Genomic DNA, 10,698 nt, shown 5'->3' on the forward strand with positions numbered 1-10,698 from the left:
ACTGGGGGTGGGGGAGGGCTAACATGATTGGTTAGTACCCTGTGGTGAGGAAAGACGTGTGGCTTGACGGCAGTCTGGGGATGAGCCTGGGAATGACTCGGCTGCCCAGTCCAGTAGTTAAGCACCATGACCTGAGAGCACGATGGACTGGCCAGAGGAGACTGGGTCGGGAGACTGCAGGCATTAGGCAGCCCCAGCTCGTCAAGATGGTAGGATTTGCACACGCTAATTAAAAGTAGCGTAGCCGGGCGTTGGTGGCGCACGCCTTTAATCCCAGCACTCGAGAGGCAGAGGCAGGCGGATCTCTGTGAGTTCGAGGCCAGCCTGGTCTACAGCGCGAGTTCCAGGACAGCCTCCAACACAATACAGAGAAACCCTTTCTCGAAAAACCAAAAAAAAAAAAAGTAATAATAATAAAAGTAGCGTACCTGGAGAGGCGCTAACAGGAAGAAGGAAGTAACCCAGGCATGGGGGACGATGGGATAGGCATGACAGAGGTTACGTCTTCCTCAGACCCCCATCTCTTAGGACAGGACAAACTATCAAAATGTGGCCTCCCTAGGGTGTCTCCATAGGCTCTCGGGTGTGCAGAAACTGGAGGCAGGGGCAAGACGGTATTTGAGGAGGAGGTTGGACGAGGAGACTAGCAGCTATGCTGAAAGCAAGTCAGGAACCACGCTGGCCCAGCAGCCTCTTGTCAAATCGGCATCCTGAGCTCAGCTGAGCCTGAGCTTTCACAGAGGCCTTCCTGGCCCTCCGTCTGGATCAGCCCTCTGCCCACACCCAAGACTGCCGCCACCTCACCACGCACAGGGGCACTCTGAAGGCACTGCCACCTAGGGTGTTACTCATTCAGCTGGGTGGGCTCAAGCCAAGCCCTTCCCACTAGGAGAGTGGGCTCTGTCTGGAAGGGGACCAGGTCAGAGCCCATCTCTCCAGCAAAGCGTTTGCATCAAGATCGTAGCCTCTTCTCCAGAAGAGGGTAGGATTGACGACCATTTTGGTTTTGAAAATCATTTTCAGTTCAATGCTTCCAGGCTCTAGGTTTCCTATGCAGGGATTCATGGGCCCATTTTCTTTCTCTGGTTTCTGGAGACAGGGTGTCACAATGTAGCCTCGGCTGTCCTGGAACTCTGTGTAGACCAGGCTGGCCTCAAATTCACAGAGATCTGCCTGCCTCTGCCTCCTGTGCTAGGATTAAAGGTGTGTGCCACCACAATGACAGGCCCAGTTTTAGGGAAAGGATTTTGGCTCAAATCTGACAATTCTTTGCTTTTTTTACCAAAATAAATGACAAAAGCTGTGTGTGTGTGTGTGTGTGTGTGTGTGTGTGTGTGTTAAAGTAAGTTGGGTAGCTAGTCTGGGTGTCAGTGTATACTATAGTATGATGGGCCAGGTGGCTGTGTGTAGAGAGAAGACTTTTCCTTGCCAGCCGCTTTGGTTTTTCCCCACCAGTCACCTGGGCTCTGCCGCGTTGTAGTCCCCAAATAACACACAAGACGCTGTATTAATTATCAAGCTGTTGGCCTTGCTTGTTTCTTACTAGCTAGCTCTGACTTAAGTATTTATCCCATAATTGTTAATCTAAGTATGTCTCTTACCGGAGAAGTTTCCGGGCTTCTTACCCCTATGGCGGTTACATCGTGACTCCCTGTGTTTCTCCTACCCAGAGTCCTCCTGGACTCCTAGTCCCACCTATCTGGCTTCTCTATTGGCCAACAGTGCTTTATTGACATATACACAGGACGTCCCCCATCAGCTGTCGACTAGGGTAAGTTGGTGACCAGTCACTAGCAGGAGACAGGAAATGAGACAGACTGACAGGTAAACTGGCCACAGATGGGGAATCTAAGCTTGGCTGTCAGGCCGCCCTGGACCAGGGGGGGAGGTTGGGGAATGGAGATGGAGGAATGGCATATGAGGGCCAGTCACATAGCAGGGGACTGGGATGACTCTAGAGACAAGGGCCTCTGGGAGGCCGGCCAGCCAGGTACTAGAATCAACTGCAGAGCCGGACAAGCAGGCCACCGTAGGGTAAGACAGGCAGCCCCAACTGGCAGTATGTGATGGGACAGGACATACTTGGTGGCATATGGCCAGGTAGGCAAATGGCAGGCTAATGGGCCAAAGGAGGATGAATAGGGTAAGCTGAGGAACAGAGGGGTCACGGGCCGGGCAACCGCAATCTGGCTGAAGTGGGAGGGCAGGTACCCACGTGGACTAGGGCGAGCAATGGAGCAGGGCCGGCGAGCAGCAGGCAGGCGTGGCGAGCTGGCGAACCTGACCTCTGAGGTGTGGGGTGGTGCAAGCCAGGAGGAGACAGCAGCTAGCTCGGGTGGAGAGGCCGAGGAGCAAGGTCCGGGAGAAAGCGGCTATTGGCTGGCCGTGGAGCAGCGGCCTAGGCTGAGCCGGATGCACAGGAAAGCAGGGTGCATAGGCACCTGTTACCTTGGCAGACTGGGTAGACTAGGGTAGCCGGTAGGCCAGGTTATGGGTAGGTCTGCCGCAGGGTCTAGGGGACAACAGGGTACTTGATGGTATGGAGTGACGGAGAAGAGAAGTGTGCACTGGGGAATATGGCACTCTCGGATGGAGCAGAGCGGCGGGGCGGGGCGGGGGGGGGGGACCTGAACCAGGCCAAGCAGCACCGGATGCGGTGGGATTGCAGTGATGCGACTTGGGGGAAACCAGGCAGCCTCGCAGATGGGACCGCGCCAAGGTAACCTGAGAGACACGGGGGTCGGGTGGGGGGTGGGGGAGTCACGGTGACAGGCCAGGAGTCAGCCAGATGCTATGAGTGAGGGTAATTGTAGCCTGGCAGGCTTGGCAGAGGCAGTTACCAGGGTTAGTCAGAAGCCTGGCAGGGTGCTGTGGAGATGGGCTAGCTGCCTTTCTGTCAGCGCGACACAGACTCTCATCTGAGGGTGAGGAACTCCCAACTGAGAAGATGCCTCCGTACGATCAGTTATAGGCAAGATTGTAGGTCATTTCCTGAGTTGGTGATTGATGGGGGCGGTGTGGGGGCAGCCCATTGTGAGTGATGCCATTCCTGGGCTGGTGGTCCTGGGTTCTACAAGAAAGCAGGCTGACTGAGGCATGAGGAGCAAGCCAGTAGGCAGCATCCTCCACGGCCTCTGCATCTGCCCCTGCCTCCAGGCTCCCACTTGGTTTAAGTTCCTGCCTTGGCTCCCTCAGTGGGCTGTGACTTGGAGTGTCTAAGCCAAATAAACCATCTCTCCTCAGGGTTGGCTTAAGTCAAGTTTCATCCCAGCAATAGAAACCAGGACAATGGAGAACGACGGTTGTTTGGGGAGACGGCATGCTGATAGATAGGTCAGGTGCGGAACCAACGCCACGCAGCCCTGGGTGTCGACATCAAGTGCACTCCACACCCCAAGGGCAAGAACTCACATACCATGAAGGGTAGATGAAGGGAGGCGCGTGTCATGCCAGACAACAATCCTACAGGCGTCAGCACTTGGAGGACAGTTGTGTAAGTTATGACAGCAATGAGCCATACAGCTCGAAATCAGCCCCATGAGATGCTGACATTAGCAGGGGGCACAGACGAGCCTAAGAATGTGGGGGGGTCATTGGGTGTAATCCCTTCTGAGTGACATTGTCTATGTTTGTCATATAGTCTTACTTAAGCACACAACTTGAAAGGAAGGTGACATCCCAGGAAATGTTTCTAGCCCTGACAGCAGGGTGATGATTTTTCTCAGAATAGCATCACTCTAGACAGGCTAAAGAAATGGTCAGGGAGACGGGCTTTGGTGGCGCACACCTTTAATCCCAGCACTCGGGAGGCAGAGGCAGGCAGATCTCTGTGAGTTCGAGGCCAGCCTGGTCTACAGAGTGAGTTCCAGGACAGCCTCCAAAACAACAGAGAAACCCTGTCTGGAAAAACCAAAAAAAGAAATGGTCAGGGAGGAGAACTATTTCCCTGGGTGATTTTTCTAGAGGGCACAGCTCTAGCAGCAAGAACAGAATGGCAAGGTTTCTGACAGCCATTGAGAAGCACCTGTCACAGACTGTGTAAGCAGTGTCTGCTACTGTGACTACTTCCTAACCAGTCACCTGTAGCAACAGCTCCATAGTTTGCTGTAAACTGTCAAAATGCTCCATCCTCGTGGAATTAATTGTCCTTGTAGGTGACACATCCTACGGTAAGGAGATCTCTGATCTCCAGGATATGAAAGTCAGCGAGGAGGGCATGTGGGATGCCATATACTGGCAATGAGTCTCAGCCAAGAGCTAAGTAGCACCCCAGGTTCTTTGTGAGGGGCATCACACCCATTCTTAACAAGAGCCCAGGGAGCTGGGAAGGGGTGGCGCATGCCTTTAATTTCAGGAGTCAGAGGCAGGTGGATCTATGAGTTCAAAGTCAGCCTGGCCTACAGAGGGAGTTCCAGGATGGCCAAGGCTACCCAGAGAAACCCTGTCTCAAAAAGCCAAAATACCGAAACAAAACAAAAAACAATAGCCCAGAGAACCAGGTCACCTCTCAGAAGCACACGGGGGACGCAGCGAAAGTTGAATTTCCCTGAACACAAATCTCACGTCACCTAAAATCTACACTATGCTCAGCACACACAGCACACCATGCCCAGCACACACACAAGACACGACTTCATCAGAACATTTATTGGGGGCAATCAGTACCATTAATAAGAGATAGATTATTTCTGGGGAAGAAAACCTTTTCCACTGAAGTTCTGAGCCAGAATTTTCTGCTCACATAATCGGGACAAGTCTGCGAACACAGTCCCTACAGGCAGGGACGACGCTGCCCGAGGAACTTGCCCAACTCTCCTTGAGGGGAAATTTCGGTGCACCTCTGGCTGTGAAACCACACGCTTCTGGGGCTGCCTGTCTTCCACCCAACTCCTTTGACCAACAAAAGCTGTGGCCTGGTGGTAGGACCTGGGACTTGGCACTTTAGGGTAGACTGCTTGGTGGTGGAACAGACGCCCCTGGACTGGCTCTGCTGGGACCCAACCCTCTTTCTTTGGCTTAGTTTTCACAGGCTTGGTAGGAGTAGTTAAGGGCACACGGGAGCGCGTGGCATCTGCTGCACCATACCTATGCCCCAGTTGCTCCTTGGGGACCTTCCCAGGGTCTCTCATGGCTTTCTGAGCTATGGTGTTCCCGGGAAAGGTAGCTCTCCCCCTAAGTAGTTCTGGGTCCTGCGCTGGTGGTGAAGGAGAAGCGTCTTTTCTCTGCAACGTTTCCTGTCCTTTGCATTTTCTGTCAGGAGAAAGCCGCTGCAGAAGCTGTTTGAAGTGCTTTCTGAACTGGTGTTCAGGGGGAGTCTGTGCCTTCGCTGGCAGGGGCTGGGGGGGCTTCTCCCCGTGCCCCCCCTGGGTCAGGCTCTCCTGTGAATGGCAACTCTTCCTGCTGGCCTGTAATGTCCCAGGCCTTGCAGCCCCTGTCCCCAGCTCTTCCGTCTTCCATGGTGCAGGCCATAATTTCCTGGCAGATGAAGGGATGTCCTTGCTCTGGCCCTTGCCTAAGACGTGAGGAGGCTTCCAGGTCTCCTGCCGCCTTACCTGAGAAACACTCACGGGCCCCCTGGAAGGGCTCTGGCCACGTGTGGGGGAAGGTTTGCAAGTGAATTCGTCTGAGGCAGGTAGTTTGTCATTTGGGGGCCCTAGAACTTGGATGGGCAGCCTGCTTTCTGGTTTGAATTTCTCTTCCCTGGATACCCGACTATTATAGTCAGATATCTGACTTTCATGGGGACCTGATGTTTCCTTTAGGGCCCTTCCAGCTACCAGAGTACTTTGTACTTTTGCTGTATTCCCATCTGCCCCTTGGGTACTCTTGCCCTGGCTGGTGTTCAAGATCTTGGTAGGCTGTGATTCAAGACCACTGAGCTGCCCTCCTTTAACCGTGTTACTGACCTTGTTGGATACAAACGTGCTTTTGTCATTCACCTTTGTTCCTTGATGCCCCCGAACTGTTTTGCTGGGATACAGTCTCTTACCCAGTGACACAGGGCCAGCCTCGTTGGATATTCTGGGCACATCTTGGCTGTGTTTATTGCTCTCTGACTCTTCCAGGCTGGTGTTGTTTAAGACAATGGATGTCTGTTGCAGCACAGACTTGCTTTTGACATGTCCATCCTCCTTATCAGAAGGTGACTGTCTCTGAGCCTCACGCCCTTCCTTGCCCGCAATTGAAGTAAAAGGGAGAGGACGATTCCCTGATCTGGACACAGTGCCAGGTATCTGACGCTCATGTGTTTCAACGAGACGCCTGATCAAATGCTTTTGCAGGGCAGTTTCGATCTTTTTCCGACACTGGCTCACCTGTGAGGTCCCCGAAGGTTTGGTCGGCAGAATACGCGAGTGGAATCGTGGGTTTTCCTCACAGTCAGATTGCAGGCTATTATCTAGAGCGCCCTTGGAGTTACTCTGCAGATGTCTCTGGACAGTCTCTGAGCTCTGTCCTCCTGCCTCTGCCATTTTTCCCTCTGGAGGGAGACTCTCTGAACACCTCTCCTGGGAGCTTCCAGGTTGGTTCGGCACAGGGTCGTGTGGGTCTTTGCTGTCGTGGTGCCCAAAGAGAGAGACCCACGAGAACTCACAGCTGCTCACAGGTGACTCGGCAAAGTCAGGACTCGTCCACGGCTGAGACTTGAAGATCCTCTGGGGCAGGCCCCAGCGCTGTAGGATGAGCCTCTTTCGGAGGTGGTACTCAAGTTTCTTCCGGAATGCGTCAGTCAGGGGGAAGTTTCCAGGAGGAACGTGCTTGGGAGCGTGGGTCTTGGAGGAGCGCCTGACCAGCGAGGGCTTGGAAGGCAGGAGGCGAAACTCCTCCTGAGATTTTTGGGCTCCCGAGGGTAAAGCCCACACCCTCTCCCATCTCTCTGTCAGGATGCTGCACTCCAGGAGGTGGACTTCAGACTGCAGAAGAGCTTCGGTCTCTCCCTGGGACCTGTGAAAATACACCCCGCAGATCCTGATCTGAGACCGGGAGGAAGACAGTGGCGGCATTGGGATTGGAGGCTGAAGCTGGGCCTGGGTCTCGGCGAGCAGGACACCCAGGGACTGAGGCTGGCCCTCGGGCATGGACACAACTGTGGGGTGAGTCAGGGCTGAGGCGTCCGGGGCTCTGTTGAACCAGAAGCACGTGGAGGAGCAGTGAGCCGACAGCGTAGCGACAGTGTGCATGGACTCGCTGTGAAGGTACGGGAGACCCCAGAAGTGCTGTGGAGGCTTGGGTTCTAGCTGGTCTTCAGAGACTTGAGCCCCAGCGAGCCTCCGGCTCAGGCCTAGCTCACTGAGCCTGCCTCTGCCGCCCCCCAGAGGAAGGGAGCCTCCAGAGTTCTGCAGCTCAGACCGTGAGATTTCCTGCCAGGCCGCCAGGACTTTTTGGAAAGAGTCTGCTTTCCCTTCCTTGTCCTCTGGTGTAAGGATGTCAGCCTGACTCTTGTCTTGCCCGTCAAGCAGCGCCAGGACTCGGGAGTCGGGAAACGAGGGTTTCCCAGGCATTGTGAAATAGACTGAGGCTTGTCTCCCCGAAAAACCCTCAGAAGAGTGGGAGTTAACCAAGCATCCCGGCTGTGACGTGGAGAACCCCGGTGTGTCACCACGAGCTTCCCTGCTTGTTGAGGCTGTGGCGAACGGCTCTCGTGGGCCACCCTCCGCGGACGGAAGGGTTTCCAGTTGTGCAGACCCTTCCGTTTGAGGAGCGGCGGGCTGTGCCTCGGGAGGAGGATGAGGTGGGTTGTGGCCCAGCGGGAAGTCAGTGCTTGTGAGGACAGGCTCCGACGGCGGAGAGCCACCCTGTGGTGCACGCAAAAGTAGGTCTTCCAAGGGGGTGGCTTTGTTAGTTGAGGCGACGGAGGGGGAAGGAGGCGGAGGGGGAGGAGAAGGTGCAGGCGAAGGAGACGAGAGCGGACACCCTGAAGGACTCGGTGAGAGGGGAGGGGACGGGGTAAGCGAAGTCTCCGTCACGGAAGCCGTGGAAGCCGCGCTGGAGGCGGAGGCAGCGCCATCGTCCAGGGGGCCCCACGAGAGCAGACGACTGACCTTAGCCGTCGCCCCGTTGCACACGTCGCAGCAGGGATCCGGGCAAAGCGCTTGCCGAAAGTGGGAGGCATCATACAGCTGTCCTAAAGGGCTGGGGAAGACAGAATTCCAGGCGCGTGGTCAGGACCCTGTGCCTCCATAAGACAGGCCTGTAGCGCCAAGCCGGTAGAAAGCTGTCTTGGTTGTTAATTCATGTGGGAAGGCCCAAGCCCACTGAGAAGCACCGCCCTTAGACAGACGGCACTGGCCTGTACTAAAAAAAACAACAACTAAACTGAAGGTAAGTGCATCTAAGCGTTACTAACAAGCATCACTCTCTACGGTTACCACTTACTTCTTGGTTATGAAGAGAGTTCCTTGGTTGTAGGCAATGAACTCGCCTGCCTTCAAGGTCCTGCCTTGACTTCCCTCAACAACTGACCATGATCTGGATTTATAGGCTAAAGCAAAAACAAACAAACAAACAAACAAACAAAAAAACCCCTGCTCCTTAAAGGTACTTTTGGTTGAGGTGTTTTATCACACCAACAGCAACCAGACGAGGACAACCAGAATTCATAGAATGCATGGGCTGCAGGCACGTGTGGGGTGCAGACACCTGGAGCCTCTGTGCCTATTCCTTTTGCTCTGTCCTTGGATACCAGAGAGGCGGCATCCTCTCCCCATGACTCCAGTTTACACACTTATCCCTTTGGGTACCCCTCTCCCGTGACAACAGCAAGCTGCGCTAAGTTCCCAGGGTGCATCGACCTTGGGGTAGGGATGGAACAGGACCTGAAATAAAGGGAAAGTTGTTACCTTTGCACAACAGACAGCAGCTTCCTCCTCTCCTGTGCTTCTCTGTGGAAGAGTCTAAATTCTGGAAAGCGCGGGGACAAAGGACAGAGACAAGTGCGCGTCAGTCACCCAGCTCCTCTAAGGAAACACCTAGGCTATTACACACACGCAGTCTGAGAGCATCAAGAAACAGCAGACGCGACCAAGTTGCTCATTTATGAGGTCCCTTTGCGAGCGTCATCGCACTATGCACACCAGCAGAGGCTCACAAGCCGGGGTTCCCGAGAGATGTATGAGCCCCAGGTATGAAGCATGGGCATGACACCAGGAGGCAGCCTGGAAACAACCCACAGTCCTTCCTGGGCACCTCCTGGGCTCACTGCAGGGGTGAGTAGTGCAGGGGTGCAGGGCTGGTTCTCAAGTCTCCTGCGAGGGAGATAGTGGTGTCTGGTGACGTGGTATCCTCGCATCATGGGCCTGGACTCTCTTATGGAAATTACAGGAAAGGGAGATCCAGCTGTTGACACCCTAGAGGCGGGAGCCTACCTTTAAATGACGCTCTCCTCCCTTTTTTAGCTCTGCCCTGTTGCTGTGAACAAAAAGAAAAAGTTTTTTTCTGTTGTTTTTCCTAGAATGCCCAAGAATCCATTTAACCAAGAACATGATAACTTCCAGCCAAGTAAGATTAATTCCGATCTTTATTGTTTACTTTTTTTTTTTTAGATTTTATTTATTAATTACATATATACCAGATTGAATTGTAGATGGTTGTCAGCCACCATGTGGTTGCTGGGAATTGAACTCAAGACCTCTGGAAGAGCAGTCAGTGCTCTTAACCTCTGAGCCATCTCTCCAGCCCCTATTGTTTACTTTTAAAAGTGATAGATCTTTCGGTCCTTCCTTCTTTGAGAAACCAAAGGAGGATTTTCGTATGCAATAGTCACAGCTGGGAGCACCATTAAGAAGTCCCTGGCACGGCCGGGCTGTGGTGGTGCATGCCTTTAATCCCAGCACTCGGGAGGCAGGGGCAGATGGATCTCTGTGAGTTCGAGACCAAGCCTGGTTCACCAAGCGAGTTCCAGGACAGGCTCCAAAACAATACAGAGAAACCCTGTCTCGAAAACAAAAACAAACAAACAAACAAACAAACAAAAAGAAGTCCTGGGCACTGTGAGCAGCACAGACTAAAGTTAGAGTCACAGTGGCCGCCCTGGGGGACACTTTGTCCTGGGGACAGAGCTCTGCTCAGGTTCTGCTTAGAGGCCGTGGGAGGTCACCACTGCTCTCCCGCAGCACAACCTGGAGCGAGTGGAGACTGGAGACGAAGGAGCTAAGGGGACACGTGATGTGGGACAGGGCGTCGGGAGACACTGTCCTTCAGAGAACCTGACATCTGGAACTAAGCCAGTCAGACCAGGACTATGGACCGACACTGGACCATGGACACCCAGGGGGGAAGGAAACTTTAATTCCCCCCATCTCAGGCTCCATGCGTTCACACAGCGGCGTTCTCTCCTCTCCAGCGTCCTGCCCTAGCTCAGGCGCTGCTCCGAGGCCGCCGGGCTCAGTTCAATACCACAGGCGTGGAAACGGCGACGGCAAAAGAAGAGGCCGCCCTGGGAGCTCACCACACTGCCTCCTCACCTGTCTGACGTCTTGATGGTCCTGTGTGGGTGGGAATGGTTTCGGGATCAGGCGCCTCAGGTACAAGAGAAGCACACCTACTACGCTCAGAAAGACGCACTTGGGGTAAATGTCCACCAAGGCCGAGGAGAAGTGTCCAAAGCTCAGCCATGGTTCAGTAGCGCTATCCAGAAAGGAGAGGACCTTCTCCATAGTGGGAACGCCACGGGCTGCCTCTGCCTGAGGCAGCTGTGCTCTG

At 54.1% G+C, this 10,698-nt stretch overlaps 1 protein-coding gene across 2 annotated transcripts; it reads right to left on the reverse strand.

Moving 5' to 3' along the window:
• Positions 1-4,626: 4,626 nt before the first annotated feature.
• LOC121143696 (spermatogenesis-associated protein 31D4-like) lies at positions 4,627-10,698 on the reverse strand. Of its 2 annotated transcripts, XM_040756118.1 has the most exons (5): positions 10,561-10,687; positions 10,461-10,481; positions 9,363-9,405; positions 8,838-8,898; positions 4,627-8,130 (listed from the first exon to the last, which is right to left on the reverse strand). In XM_040756118.1, the coding sequence occupies exons 1-5, from the start codon at positions 10,609-10,611 to the stop codon at positions 4,683-4,685; spliced, it is 3,624 nt and encodes a 1,207-aa protein (XP_040612052.1). In that variant the 5' UTR covers positions 10,612-10,687; the 3' UTR covers positions 4,627-4,682. The 2 variants fall into 2 exon arrangements, with proteins under 2 accessions (XP_040612052.1, XP_040612051.1); XM_040756117.1 differs by having other exon boundaries at positions 10,461-10,698.

Source organism: Mesocricetus auratus, unplaced genomic scaffold (genome assembly GCF_017639785.1).
Source record: "Mesocricetus auratus isolate SY011 unplaced genomic scaffold, BCM_Maur_2.0 Super-Scaffold_100013, whole genome shotgun sequence".
NCBI lineage: Eukaryota > Metazoa > Chordata > Mammalia > Rodentia > Cricetidae > Mesocricetus > Mesocricetus auratus.